The sequence below is a fragment of the Grammomys surdaster genome, unplaced genomic scaffold, assembly GCF_004785775.1.
Source record: "Grammomys surdaster isolate TR1022 unplaced genomic scaffold, NIH_TR_1.0 140, whole genome shotgun sequence".
Classification (NCBI taxonomy): domain Eukaryota; kingdom Metazoa; phylum Chordata; class Mammalia; order Rodentia; family Muridae; genus Grammomys; species Grammomys surdaster.
This window is the reverse complement of record NW_021604598.1, coordinates 1,097,491-1,112,719: the sequence shown is the minus strand read 5'-3', so window position 1 is coordinate 1,112,719 and position 15,229 is coordinate 1,097,491. Positions and strand designations below refer to the sequence as shown.

At 37.0% G+C, this 15,229-nt stretch overlaps 1 protein-coding gene across 1 annotated transcript; it reads right to left on the bottom strand.

Annotated features, from left to right (window-relative positions):
- Positions 1-8,599: 8,599 nt before the first annotated feature.
- On the bottom strand, positions 8,600-9,538 carry LOC114618073 (olfactory receptor 7D4-like). The gene has a single exon (XM_028763692.1). The coding sequence runs from the start codon at positions 9,533-9,535 to the stop codon at positions 8,600-8,602; it is 936 nt and encodes a 311-aa protein (XP_028619525.1). The 5' UTR covers positions 9,536-9,538.
- Between the last annotated feature and the right edge of the window lie 5,691 nt (positions 9,539-15,229).

Here is a 15,229-nt window from a genome sequence, read left to right as displayed (position 1 = left end):
GCAGGAATTGTTTAACATACGCAAACCAATAAATGTAAATGTAATAAACTAAACAAATGGATTTTAAGACAAAAATCTCATGCTCATCTCAATAGACTAGGAAAGGCCTTTGACAAAATCCAGTCTGCCTTCCTGATGAACGTTCTGGAGAATGTGGGGCTAAAAAGGAACATAAGTCAGCATAATAAAAGCTATATAGAAAATATCCACAGCTAGCGCATCATCTAAAATGGGCAAAATCTTGAAACAATACAGCTGAAGTCAGGAATGAGAAATGAATATTTACAATCCTCACTCCTTTTCAACATTCACCATCCAGTGCTATCTGGAACAATATGACGAGAGAAGGAAATTAAAAGACTAGAAATGGGGAAAGAAAATTTGAACTATCCTTATTTGTGGATGATATAATACTGGACGTTAGAGATACCAATAATTCTACCAAAAAACTTATTGAAACAATAACCAAATCCAGCAATGTAAACATAATCAACTTGTAAAAATCAATAGTTTTCCATATAACAAAATTAAATACACAGGGAATGTAACTATAGGCACACTATTGTTCATAATATTTAAAAGAAAAATAATATGTAGGGTAAATCTTTTTTCTTTTTTGAATTTAAATTTTTTATTGGATATTTTATTTATTTACAATGCAGATATCATCCCCTTTGTAAGATGAATCTAACCAAAGAAGTGAAGGATCTGTACAATGAAAACTAAATTTTTGAAGAGCTATAGAATGAGATTAAAAAATGGAAAGACAGCCCATGCTCATGGATTAATACAACTCAACATCGTGAAAATTAACATTCTACTAACAGTTACTTACAAATTCAATGCAATTGTAATCAAAATCTCCATTTAATTATTTGCAGAAATAAAAAAAATCCTGAAGTTCATATGGAACCACAAAAGTCCTCAGAAAGCTAAATTAATACTTAGCAAAAAACCAAAAACAAAGGAAAAGCCAGTGTTGGAGGGATTACAATTCCAAATCTTAAGATGAATTACAAAACCACAGTAATAAAAGCAATATGGGTCTGGCACAGAAACTGACATGCTGATCAATATAAGAAAAATCAAAGACGCAACCATGAACACACATAACTTGAAGTACTTAAACTTTGATAAAGCATCCAAAATCATTCACTGAAGCAAAGAAAGCATCTTTAACAAATGGTGGTGAGAAAACTGAATACCCATATTAGAATTAACCCACATCTATCATTTAAAAACAAGTTGATGGAAGACCTAAATATGAAATCTCAGACATTGAAACTGGTAGACGCAAACATAGGAAGTACCCTACATAATATAGGTATAGGAAGGGAGTTTCTGACTACGATTTCATTTGCCCAAGAATTAAGGTCAAAATTTAACAAGTGGTACTTTATGAAACTAGAAAATTCTCATGACTAAAAACAACCAGGTTTAGGAAGCCCATGGAATGAACAACATTATTTGTCAGCCATACATTTGACAGAGGTTTAATATTCAGAATGTACAAAAACTCAAGAGTCAGAAAAACAAATGACCCAGTCAAAACATGTGCCTGTGACATAGTTTTTCAAAAGAAAAAATGACTGGCTCAAAATATCTCATAAAATGTTGATCATTCCTGCAGAAAAGTGCAAGTCTAAACAACTTCTATATTTCATTTTATGCTGGTCAAAATGGCAAATATCAATGGAACAATCAATAAATGCTAGGAAGAATACAGGGTAAAAGGAACCACATTCACTGTTGATGGGACTGCAAACTGATGCAGCCAATATAGAAATCAATACAGAGAAAATTCTCAAAAAAGCTAAAAATTAATCTACCATATGACCCAGTTATACAACTTCTACCTGAAGGACTTGATACCACACTCTAGAGATACTTGCTAAGCCATGTTCATTGATGGTCTATTCATAATTTTTATGAAATAAAATACCATAAATATACTACAAATTGATTAGTGGATAATTAAACTATTACACACACACACACACACACACACACACACACACACACACACACAATGGGATAAGATTCAACTGTAATAAAAAATAAGAGAATGAACTTTGCAGGTAAATAGATGGAACTGAGAAGGTTAAATTGAGTGTGGGAACTCAGATTCAGAATGGCAAGTCACATGTTCTTTCTCATTTGTGGTTTCTAGCCCTAAGTCTTCTGATATGTGTTCATCGCTTCTTGTAAATGCAGAAACCAGGAACATAAAATGGGTGAATTTCCAGAATAAGAGAATTGTGGAGTAGTGAAAAGAGAAATAGCAGAATTTATGTGATAATTTTAGGGAAATGTGAAAGGGATGTTATCTATGGAGAGGAGAAGAGGAAAACACAGGAGATGCTGCAGAAGGATAGAAGAATCATAGGATACAAGGAATTTGATAGAAGAAATTGGAAGAGAGTTGCTCTTTAGAGAGGTAGGATGTAAATTGAGACTGTGGGAAGACGGTAAAGGAGATTGACAGGAAACAAGTAATTTGAAAAGGAACATGGGGTATATTTAGGAAGGGGGATAGAGATAAATATAGAAGGAGGTAAGTGGGTAAAATGACAATAAAGATATCTGCAAAGCCACAAGAATCATAGTTTTATCTATTTACCTAAAAAATCCTATGTAACATATAATTCCAAAATCCATAAATACGTATATAGTTTTAATGAACTTTTCCTACTTGGGTTGATGGTGCTCACTCCAAAAGCAAAAGACCACTGGTAAAAACCCCAATACCAGATGTAAGATGGCCATTTTGAGTTGTTCATCAGAGATGTTCAAGAGACTTCTGAAACATACAGCCAATTGCTGTTGATTTTGGTTATCTCAGAGGAGGAGGGTAAGTCTGAAGATGCTATGTGTGAATTAATTAAGAATTAAACTTATTGCTGCCTAGCTTCAAATGAGTAAGACTTATGTTGAGGTTTTGTCTTTTACTGTTTATTGTAATGCTCAGTGCTGACCTCCAAGATTTGGAGTCTGCACATAAACTGAGGGATCCTGCCCCCAGTTAATTCTGATTGGTAAATAAAGTTGCCAGCAGCCAATAACTGGAGAGCAAAGACATAGTTGGGATTTAGATTTGCTGGGCTTGGGATCATGAGGAAGAAGAAAGGAGAAGAAGCAGCCACCATGAGATAGCAAGAATAAACAGGAGAGAAACAAGGAGAGCCTCCATGGGCTAGGGGCTCAGAGAATGTCTCCCGGAGGGCTGTCTAATTGGAGCTAAGAGCAACCCAGATGAAACATAATAATAACTCGAGTTATGGATAAGAGGTAGAGTCTAACAACATAGACTAGGCAGCTGCCCAGCTGTTGTGGTGCTTAAGGCATATTTAAAGGCTGTGTGTCTTTCATCTGGAAACACAAATGGTCTAAGGTGGGAAGAAACCATGCATCAGGAATTTTAATAAATTTTATACCAGACTTAAGCTATGGTATTTATTTGGCTCTGCACAGTTACTGGGGATTACCACAAATCTAAATCGCTATTGCTAGTCTGACAATTGGAGTTCAACTGTGCTCCCCAAATAAATGCTGTTTGTTAATATCTCTTGCAGTCTGACATACTGGGGGGTTCATTTCACTCTGGCATGTGGCTAATGGAGACCTTCTTCTGTTCTCCCCATCTTCTCCTCTATGTGCCCCCATGTCTCTCTTCCCTCTTCTTCTACTCATGGTCCCTACCTGTGACCATCAACTCTGTAACACATATTCTACCTCTCTTTATTCCCTCTAGTAACTAGCTGTTACCAATTTTACTTAAGCAATAGTTTTAAATTGGGGTGCAAGGCTTATTCAACACAGGTTCGTTTACATGCAGATCTACTTGTTTTGGAGCAACCCAATCTTGGGGTACAGAATTTAGCAGTGAATACAAGCAGCACCAGATCAAAGCCTTACATTTCCCCCTTTTTGTCTAAATAAAATGTTTCTTTCTCTTATAATAATAAAGAACATACAGTTATGAAACAATTATGAAAACTATTAGGTAAGTGTTACATTTAAAAAGGTTACTCTGTTTATATTTGGCAAACATTGGATAAAGTATTCTATTGTCTATCCTATCTTGGTTGAGTTTAGAGATCTGTATCTAAATAATTTTTATCATAACTTGTATTATTACCATAAAACATATTATTTATTTATTTATTTATTTATTTATTCTTTAATCCTTTTTTTATAGTCCAGTCTTCATCCCCTACCTGGTCCATAGCCTGACTTTTCCCCATCTCATACCCGCTCCTTCCCTGTCTCCAAGAGGGTGTCCTTGCCTCCCCACCCCCACTCCACCAGATATCCCTATTCTCTGGGGCCTCTTGAGGGTTAGGTTCTTCTCTCACTGAGGCCATACCAGGGAGTCCTCTACTGTATATGAGTTGGGAGAATACATTTTCTTATTTGATTCTTTTAGGAGTTATTCAGCCTTGTATCCCTTTCTATAAAGGTTAGAGAACTCACATGATCTTTAGTCTCAGCTCTGGTTCACCATTAGAGCTTAGAAAGCTCTCCCAATCTTTTCTTCCAAATCCTGTTCAGGTAGCCATTTTCAGTCTAACATTTCATTATCAATTCTGTCTCAATTTTTGGTTGCACCACTTGGTTAGAGAAAGAGTCAAGATTCCCTTCCACAACCAATATTCATTCAACTTTTAAAATATAGAACATTATTATTTATATAATACTCAAGGTCAGCACAGCAGACCACCTTCATTCCTCATTTTTTTACAACTTTTCATATTTATTTTTCTTCATAATATATCACCTTTCATTTTCTCTTCCAAATAAGACAGGCTAACAAAGATTATAATGTCTGTTGTTCAATATTTTTAGAGACAAAAATGTTCTAGCCCAAAGTCATTTTCATACTTGAACCCTACTTCATTGATCTAGCCTAAAATTTAGATTCCTGCCTGAAATTACTTCTTTTTTTTAGCCTAAAATTTAGATTCCTGCCTGAAATTACTTCTTTGTTCTAGCCTAATGTCAGATTGCTGCCTGAAGCCCATTCCTTGTCCTTGGCCAATGTCAGATTCCTGCCAAACATTCCCAAAAGCTCTCCACATCTCCCCCTTTTTTATTTCGTAAACAAGACTGAGCCTGTCTTAGGTCATTCTGACAAGAATGCCTTTATTTCCTTTCATGGAATATGCATTCTCAAAAGCAATGCATTTTTGTCTTATATTGGTAAGGCTCTGTGCAAAATCTTACTTGTCCTTGGCTTGCCAGCCCATTAATTTAATAACTCTGTCTGGGCGTCCATTTTCAGGTTCAAGTCATGTACTTTGGCTGCCAATGTGTTGATGCTGTTAAAGACAAGCTTTAACACGATGGACAGGAATAAAAGTATTCCCAGGACAAAATGGACTAGCATGATATGCCATTTTTGAAGCTTGACCAAAATAGAAATACTGACCTCAGGACATGGATAATTATATCAGCAGTATCTGTCACATAAACACTGAGCAGTGCAGCATTCTTTAAATTCATAAGCTCACTATGTATCATTAAAACACTCAGAGAGTTGTTAGAATTATGCCAAATACAGTGCAAGTGTCTTTAAACTTTTTCCTAATTATAATGACTACCATTGTAAATTTTAGAACTAACATAAATCCAATGGTATTTGGTATGACACTCGAGATGACTTCTTACCTTTAAACTCTGAACCTCCTTCCAATAATTTGAATAGGATAAAGAAAATCAATCTGTTCTTCCAAATGCATATCTAAATCCTCTTATATATTCAACACATTAGTAACATTTTTTGCTAAATGATTAACAAAAGTAGCTGTCTTAACTTCTTGTGTCAAAGCAATTGCAGAAGTAGTGGTGCTGGCTTTAATTGATGTAATTAAAGCTGTTATACCAGCAAAAATCAAGCCCACTACCCTCTTGCTTCTGCTTAAAGCCTGAGTCACTTCTTCCAGTACTCACAAGCTTATTTCAGAAGGCAAAGGTTCTTTGATACTCAGGGCAATAAAACAAAAGCTAGTTGACAGACCTCCCTAACTGATATGCTGGATTTCAACACACCAACACAATTATAAAGTGTACAATGAAATGCAACACACATTAAATACTGTAGAAGAAACAAAAGTAATTTTTACTTGACAATTAAAAGAGCCTTAACACATGTAGTGTACCTAATTTTATGTTGAGGTCTTTGATCAACTTGGAGTTTAGCTTTCTGCAAGGTGACAAATATGGATCTATTTTCATTTTTCTACATACAGATTGCCAGTTAAACCAGCAACATTTATTAAAGATGATTTCTTTTATCCATTGTATATATTTGTATATATTTGGTTTCTTTTGCAAAGCCAAGTGTCCCTAAGTATGTGGTTTTATTTCTGGGTCTTCAGTTCTATTTCTTTGATCAATGTGTCTGTCTCTGTAGCAATACCATGCAGTTTTAAATTTCATCATAAGCCTTAAATAACCCAAGAGTTGGGCAGATACCTATCTTCTATGTTGTTAGAATGTATTTTCCTATCAATAACCATGAATTATTAATTACTACTTACTGTTTTTCACTTGGGCTGCCCTTAACTCCAATTGGCCAGCCCTCAAGGTGATGTCTATATGGCTCATCTAACCCATGTAATCTTCTGCTTCTTCTTCTTGCACCTTCTTATTCTCCTTGTGGTTCTCCTCTGACCCCAAACATGGGGAACCTAAATCTCATCTGTATTTTCTGCCCAGCTGTTGTCTATTTATCTCTTTATTTGCCAATCAGAAATAACTTGGTGGCATGATAACTTGAGTCTACATGTAGACTCCAGGCCTTCCAGTCTGTACGAAGCATTAAGAAAGACAGCAAGACCAAATCTCAGCAAGGAGGAAATTAATTAATCCATTAAGAAAATTCAGGAAAAGACAAGGAAACAATTGGAACAAGTGAACAAATCCCTTAACAAAATCCTAGAAAAACCAAACAGTAGTTGAGGGAAATGAACAAAATTGTTTTAAGACCTATAAAGTTAAATAGAATCAATAAAGAAAACAGAAATTGAATTAAGTGTAGAACTGAACAATCTAGGTGTCTGAACAGGAACCACAATGCAGGCATCACTAAAAGAGTATGAAAAAAAGAAGGGAGAATCTCAGGTGTTGAAGATACAATAGAAGAAATAGATAAAACAAAGAAAATGTTAAACCTGAAAGGTTCCTGACATAAAACCTTCCGGAAATCTGTGATACTATGAAAACAATAGAAGGTACTAGAAGGAAGACTTCAATCCAAGAAGGTTAACTACACCCACAAAACCACAGGCAAAACAAATCAAAACCAAAAACCAAAACCAAAACCAAAAGCAAAAACAAAAGAAGGAAATCAGGCTCTCTCTCTCTCTCTCTCTCTCTCTCTCTCTCTCTCTCCCTGTCTCTGTCTCTCTCTGTCTCTGTCTCTCTCTCTCTCCCTGTCTCTGTCTCTCTCTGTCTCTGTCTCTGTCTGTCTCTGTCTCTCTCTCTGTCTCTCTCTCTCTCTCTCACACACACACACACACAGACACACATCACAGATACTACCACCAAAACCAACATAACAGTAATTGACAATTATTGGTCACTGATATTGATATCTCTCAATATCAATGGTCTCAATTCCCTAATAAAAAGACACAGGCTAATAGAATAGGAAAACAAGATTTATCCTTCCTCTGCACTCAAGAAGCATACCCTAACCTCAAACATAGACATTACCCAAGAATTAAGGATTGTAAAGAGATTTTCCAAGAAAATCGACCCAAGAAGCAAACTGGTATAGCAATGTTTTTCTGGTAGGATGCCAACAACATAACTCTTGCACCCCAGGTTCCTAAAGGGTCATTGAAGAAGAATTGAAGACTTTAATCATCAGAGGATAGAAAGTTTGTTGTGAGATTGTGTCCCCTACGAATGTAAAAATCTATACCCATAAAGTCTCACCAACATGACTGCCTAAGCATGAATTGAACAGGCATGATGGTAGCAATAAATATATTAAAGGTGATGGGCAAAATCAAAGGAGACTTCAGTCTTACACAAAGTACTAAAGGCAATTTGGAATGTTGAGAGTATAAGAAATAGTCTTTCCTAGGGATTAGCCCACCAATTGGTTACTAAATATCAAATTATTACTACCATCTAAACATATATATGTATGCATATAAACATGTCCCATTATACAAAAAGGGGGTTTTATTTATATATTCAGGTATACATATATGTAAATATAGGTGTATATAACAAAAATCAATGAAAAAAGTCTTTACATTTGAAAGAGAACAAGGATGGCTTTGCAGGAGGTTTTGGATAAAGAAAAATCAATGTGTCATTGTTGTAAGCATGTTGCAGTCTCAAAACCAAAAAAGAAAACTAAACCTGACAAAAATGAAAATATTAATGATTTCCTATTTCAGGAGAAATGTCTACAGCACTGATTCGAGGGATATATATATATATATATATATATATATATATATATATATATATATATATATCTTCATGTTCTTTGAACAGAAAACCAAGTACAAACATGATACTGAAATCCATTTCACTTATCTAAGTAGATGCAGTGTCCACTTGTGTTTTGGTCAATGATTCATCAAGAAGAACAGCCTGCTCTGATGAGTCTTCCCAGAGCCCCCTTCACATCCTTGTTCCTCAGGCTATAGATGAAGGGGTTGAGCATGGGGGTGACCACAGTGTACATCACGGAGGCCACAGTGCTACCATGGGAAGAGTGGGTCACAGCAGAGCTAAGGTAAACACCAAGTGTTGTGCCATAAAATAAGCAGACCACACAGAGGTGAGATGCACAAGTGGAAAAGGCTTTATATTTGCTTACAATTGAGGACATTTTGGATAAAGAGGAGACAATCTGAAAGTAAGAGAAGAGGATGCCAGAAGCTGGAAACACACCCAGCAGGGCAGTAGACACATACACAATGATGTTATTGATGAAAGTGTCAGATCTGGCTACCTTAAGTATCTCAGTTAGTTCACAGAAGAAATGAGGGATTTCAGTGACTCTGGAGAAGTTTAGTTGCTTTATCAGTAGAACATGAAGCAAAGAGACTGTTAAAACTATGATCCATGACATCACAACTAGGAGGCTGTTGAGTTGAGAGTTCATAATGATTGTGTAATTTAGGGGGTGACAGATGGCCACAAAGCGGTCGTATGCCATTATACCTAATAGAAGATTATCCATTCCAGCCAAAACCATAAAGAAATATGCCTGAATGAGGCACTGTACATACGAAATATCTTTGCTCCGTGTCTGAATGTTTACCAGCATCTTCGGTACAATGGTAGAGGTAAAACAGATGTCTACAAAAGACAGGTTGGAGAGGAAGAAGTACATGGGAGTGTGGAGATGGGAATCAGAGCTGGAAGCCAGGATGATGAGCAGGTTCCCGAGGACTGTGACCAGGTACATGAATAAGAACATCCCAAAGATGAGGTGCTGCAGTCGTGGATCTTCTGAGAGACCAAGCAGGAGGAATTGCAATACTTCTGTACAGTTTTCTCCTTCCATGCCGGAGGTTTTCTCCTTTATAAAGAAGCAAAAGTTCAGCAAATATCCAGAGGGACCTCAGGATATCATCACACACACACGTACACATCCATACACCCAAACACCCACACAAGTCTGTTATATCTTTTGTTTATGCCAGAATTTTCTAATCAGTGACTGTATCTATGGCTCCTTTAGTTAGATAATGCCAGATATACTCTGCCTAGACAAATAATATAATTTGGTTTAAATGTTAATATTACAAAAATAATACTATAGCACTATTAAAAGGAAATCAAATGTGTATGTAAGAATTTGTGCCCAAGCACACATTATCCTGATTGGACATGGAATCAACAGTTATTAATAAATGTGATTATTGAAAGTAATGGTTCAAATTTTTCATGAGAAACAATAGACATTGTTTATGTAAATATTAATCAAGTCAGAACCTGTCACTTAATGGTAACTTATTGTGAGAAAATTGATGAGAAAGGCTTCTTTGAATTAGAAGTGTTTTAGCAGGGGTGAAATAGCAAGTAATTAATAATCAGAAGATGCAGAGAAGAAATGCTGTATACAGAAAGAATAGAATGGGCGTTTGTTGTATATGAGGGGGATCTGACTTAGGTCTATCATGAGAAGCCACTGATGTATAAAGTAGATAGTGATGGTCAGATAGGACAATGTATTGGGAAATTTCTCTATTCTTCCTTATTTTCTCTTTCATGTGCTATTTGTAGGTCTGAAAGTATGATAATTCCCTCTCAACATTTGAATTTCCAAAGACTTATATGGGTCCTGTCACACTGTAAGTGCCAAATAAATACAAGCATTGAAGATATATTAAAGATTTTTAAACCATACCTATGTAACAGAAGAATTTAAGTTGTTTATACCCTCAAAAACATATAACTTAATAGTATATTTAAAGATATATACTCATGTTTTATTTAACAATATGAACAAGTGATACTAATTATGAGAATATAAGACTAGTTAACATAATGATGCTAGCACACACATTTCACTATAGTAGTGAGTGAGAATAAATCATACCTACAATTACAACAAGAATGTAATTGAGAAAAATGAAAAGCAATTTTGTTTGGTGCTAAGGTTAAACATGTCCGTAAGGCACATGAAGGACAATTTTCCAATCTAATAAGTAATGCCTGATTTTAAATCACAGTCAAGAAGAAATTAAAACACTAGAATATATGTTGAACTCAATGACTTGTTAATTCAGTCTTTTCCAACTTCAGTCAAATGCTAATGTTAAATTCATTTAAAAGGATTGTCAATATGAAAAAGAACAGACTACACTGAGTGTTGAACCTCTTAAATAATTACATTATTAGTAATGTTACTTGGGGCATAATGCTGCAGCAACTGATTCAAAAATTCCAGTGAAATACTTAAATAATATAAGATACAATTCAACAAAAATAATAAGCAGACAACACCATGTACATAACAAAGTTGCTAATGAGTAAATAAGTGGATGCAACTAACCTATTGTGTGACGCTAATACGTAAGAAAAAGTGAAGATTTGGAGACCATGCAGAAAATAATATCTCACTCTCAAGGTTTTAGAAAAAAAGCAGAATCACATTTAAAGAATGAAATTTGTGGAAACAAAAGAACCTTCAAAGTACAGGCATATCACCTTCAGAGACCAAGTGATTCTAGTGTATTGTCCTTGTCCTAGAGAGAAAGGCCAGTACTCACTTTCTCTGCCTATTTCTTTAATCCATGTGTCTTCACCAGCATACAAAGACCCTCAAAGATATCTATCATGTCTTCATTGTGTGTCCCCAGAAATTTCGCATGGTTTTACACAGTCTGGTTTTCAATAATTATAGATAAGGAGCAACAACAAGATCATGTTTAAAGTTTCCAGCTTCTTAATGTCTTAATTATCAGAGCTTCTCATTAAAAAATTATTCTATCTTTCCAGAGACTAATTACTTTTGCTCCCTTGATACACAAATATGATTGTGGAGAGTAATTTTTAGGTACTTTTTTGTCTGTATATGTATTTACTGGGAAAGTTGAACTTATTTCTTGTAAATGGAAAGAATTTCATTTTATCTTTAATTTACAAGGATGTTCCCAGGAAAACATTAATTTCTGTGAGGAATAAATCTCAGAGATAAACTCTCTTTGTTATCTTCCTTGAACAGTCTTTAGAGATTTAGTGGACTATTTATTTTCCACAATGTGATGGAGGAAAATAATTGTTTGAATTTCTTGTTTAATCTCATTTAGAAATTTGCATACTAATCTGTTTTTTATTAATTAATTTTATTTTTGACATTTTTGTGAATGTATTTCAATGTGTTCTTACCATTCTCATTCAAACCTCTTTCTTTAATTTGTTTTTGAAAATACAATTTTTTACCTTACCTGCCTTCCCTCCAAACTTTTCAAGATGCCCTTTTCCACACCTCAAATGCATGGCCACTTTTCTTACTATTTGTTATTATGTGCATATATGTACGTGTATAAAAGCATATTACTAAATGTAATCTCAATTTGTAGAATGTTACTTGTATGCTTGTTTCCAGAGCTGACCATTTGTATTGGATAATCAATTTTTGTACTAGTCCTTGAAGAATATTTTTTTCCAATCTCAGCAATACTTAGTATCCTGTAGTTCTTTGTGTGGAGTTGAAGGTCCTTGAAATTTTCCTCAATTTGGCATGTCTATTGACCTTGTTCAGCTCATACTTGAATAGTCATATTGATGAAACTACAGATGTAGGATCTGGGATGACTAGGAAACAACAGTTTCATAGTGAAATTCCTGATCTTCTGTCTCTTACAATATTTTTTCTCCCTCTCTGTAGTGTACCCTGAGCCTTATGTGCAGGAGTTGTATTTTTAAAAATGTTTTCACTGAATTTGTGTTCCACAACTCTGAATTTTGATTAGCTGTGGTTTTATATAGTGGTTTTTGTCTGTCACAAGAGGAAGTTACCACATGAGATAAGGATTGCATTTATCTGGGGTCATAAAGATCAATGTTTATAGAATTCTGTTAGAAGTTATGTTAGCTCAGTAAAGTAGTGGTTGTAGGTACCTAGGTTTCTAGTACAAAGGCATGGTTTTCTACTTGTTGAGTGGGTCTTAAGTTCAATTAGAGAGCTGTTGCTTACCAGCAAGTAATGTGTGCCACATTTGTAACCTTTGGGTTATTATGTCATGATGGTCATTAATATAGTTCGTATGTGTCACAGCTGGGTAGGATTGTTGGTTGTTTCCCTCCATTGGAAGTTTGCCTGTTGTTTTCTGGCACCACAAAAGCTAGTCCTAAGGAAGGGCTCATTGAAGTCAATTCCAGTTCTGAGGTTTCTGGGTCCTGTTTATGAAGTGCATTGTGTCCCCTGAATACCCTACAGCATTTGTTGTCAGTTTTTTGTTGTTGTTGTTGCTCTTTTCAATTCTGACTAAGATGAGATGAAATATCAAATTTGTTTTGATTTGCATTTTGGTAATTTCTAATAGAACTAAATATTTTTGGTATTGTCTTAGGGTTTTACTGTTGTGAACAGACACCCTGACCAAGGCAATTCTTATAAAGAACAACATTTAATTTGGGCTGGCTTACAGGTTCAGAGGTTCAGCCAATTTTCAAAAAAGGATCTTGGCAAAGTCTAGGCAAGCATGATGCAGGATGATCTGAGAGTTCTACATCTTCATCTAGAGGCTTCTAGGAGAAGACTAACTTTCAAGCAGCTTGGATGAGAGTCTTAAAGCCTACAGGCACAATAATACACCTACTCCAACAAGGCCACACCTCCTAATAATGCTACTCTCAGGCCCATCACATTGCACTACCTGGCCCCCAACAGGTTTGTTTGAACATATGAGTCTATGGAGGCCATACCTAAACATAGCATAATGAAAAATACATTTAGTCCAACTTCTCAGAGTCCCCATAGTCTATAGCAGTCTCAACAATGTTAAAAGTCCAAACTTCAAGGTCTTTTTTGAGATACATCCAGTCACTTAACTGTAATCTACAAAGCAAGACCAGCTGCATCTCTATGCCTGATGTCCAAGCTGTCTTCAGATCTTAAATTCCCTTTTTACCTTTGTTGACTGCAACACACTTCTTTCTACCGGGCCAGTTCCACTCCCTGTTAGGAGCTTTCCTCAGCAGATAGACCGTGGCTCTGGCATCTTGAATGTTTTGGGGTCTCCAAGGCAACTTCAATGTCACAGCTTGTTTCAATGTCTGGGATCCACACATAATCTTCTGGGCTCCTCCAAAGGGCTGGTATCACTTCTCAAGCTTTGGCTTTTGCAGCACTCTAAGCTCAAGTTGATCCATTCCACTGTTGCTGCTGTTCTTGGTGACCATCCCATGGTACTGATATCTCCAATACACTGAGGTTTTCTGCTGTGTCTATGCTTCACCAACAGCCACTCATAGGCTCTCTTCATAGTGCCATGCCTTAAATCCTTTGCATGATCCCTTCATTCCTGGGCTGTCAACTGCAACTGAGGCTGCCCCTTCACCAATGGCCTTCTATGGCTTCTCAGCTGCTTTTCATAACCCCTTCATGTCTTCAAAACCAGTATCCTCTGGGTGACTCTTACATATTACCAAGTACAACTACAGCACAAGGTACAACCTTGGTTATCTCTGGAACACTTGTTCTTTGTGATCTCAGAAAGTACTTCCCAGAAGATTTCACCTCAGTGATGCTTGTCTCTTCTTAATCACCACTAATTTCTTAGCTCAAGCTAACCAGCATCAATTGTCCCAGTAGTCCTCTTCTCCTCTTGACTCTAAAGCCACAGACATATGGCAGAAGCTGCAGAGTTCTGCTGCTTGCAAGAGCTGGAACATGGTCCTCTTGTTCTATTATATTGTTGCTATCTTCCTCTTTTCTAACTCCTTCACTGCCTAAGCTTGGCTGTCTTGGATCTTGTTCTGTAGATTTACCTTGAACTCAGAGATTTCCATGCCTGTCTCTTGGGATTAAAAGTGTGTACCACCGAGACACAGAGTTGGTCTGCTCCTGTCCTGTGGAGAAACTGAACCCTGAGTCATCCAGGAGCCACTGCACTCAGAGCAGCTGGTAAGAACTCCATCTAACTCCCTAAACCCCAGAGATAGATCGGGGAGCCAGGGACATCCAGGGCACAGCAGCTACCCAAACCCCGCCCCTCCGGAATTCCACTTCCCTTCTGCCCCTGCCTGGTCCTCTGGGCTGGAGCAGACACAGAGTCGGTCTGCTCCCGTCCTGTTGAGAAACTGAATCCTGAGTCATCCAGGAGCCACTGCACTCAGAGCAGCTGACACAGAGTCGGTCTGCTCCCGTCCTGTTGAGAAACTGAATCCTGAGTCATCCAGGAGCCACTGCACTCAGAGCAGCTGGTAAGAACTCCATCTCACTCCCTAAACCCCAGAGATAGATCGGGGAGCCAGGGACATCCAGGGCACAGCAGCTACCCAAACCCCGCCCCTCCGGAATTCCACTTCCCTTCTGCCCCTGCCTGGTCCTCTGGGCTGGAGCAGACACAGAGTTGGTCTGCTCCTGTCCTGTGGAGAAACTGAATCCTGAGTCATCCAGGAGCCACTGCACTCAGAGCAGCTGACACAGAGTTGGTCTGCTCCTGTCCTGTTGAGAAACTGAATCCTGAGTCATCTAGGAGCCACTGCACTCAGAGCAGCTGGAGCCACTGCACTCAGAGCAGCT

What these genes read in the sequence shown, in the direction of transcription:
- LOC114618073 (XM_028763692.1), bottom strand. Translation starts at nt 9,535, where the DNA reads ATGGAAGGAGAAAACTGTACAGAAGTATTGCAATTCCTCCTGCTTGGT.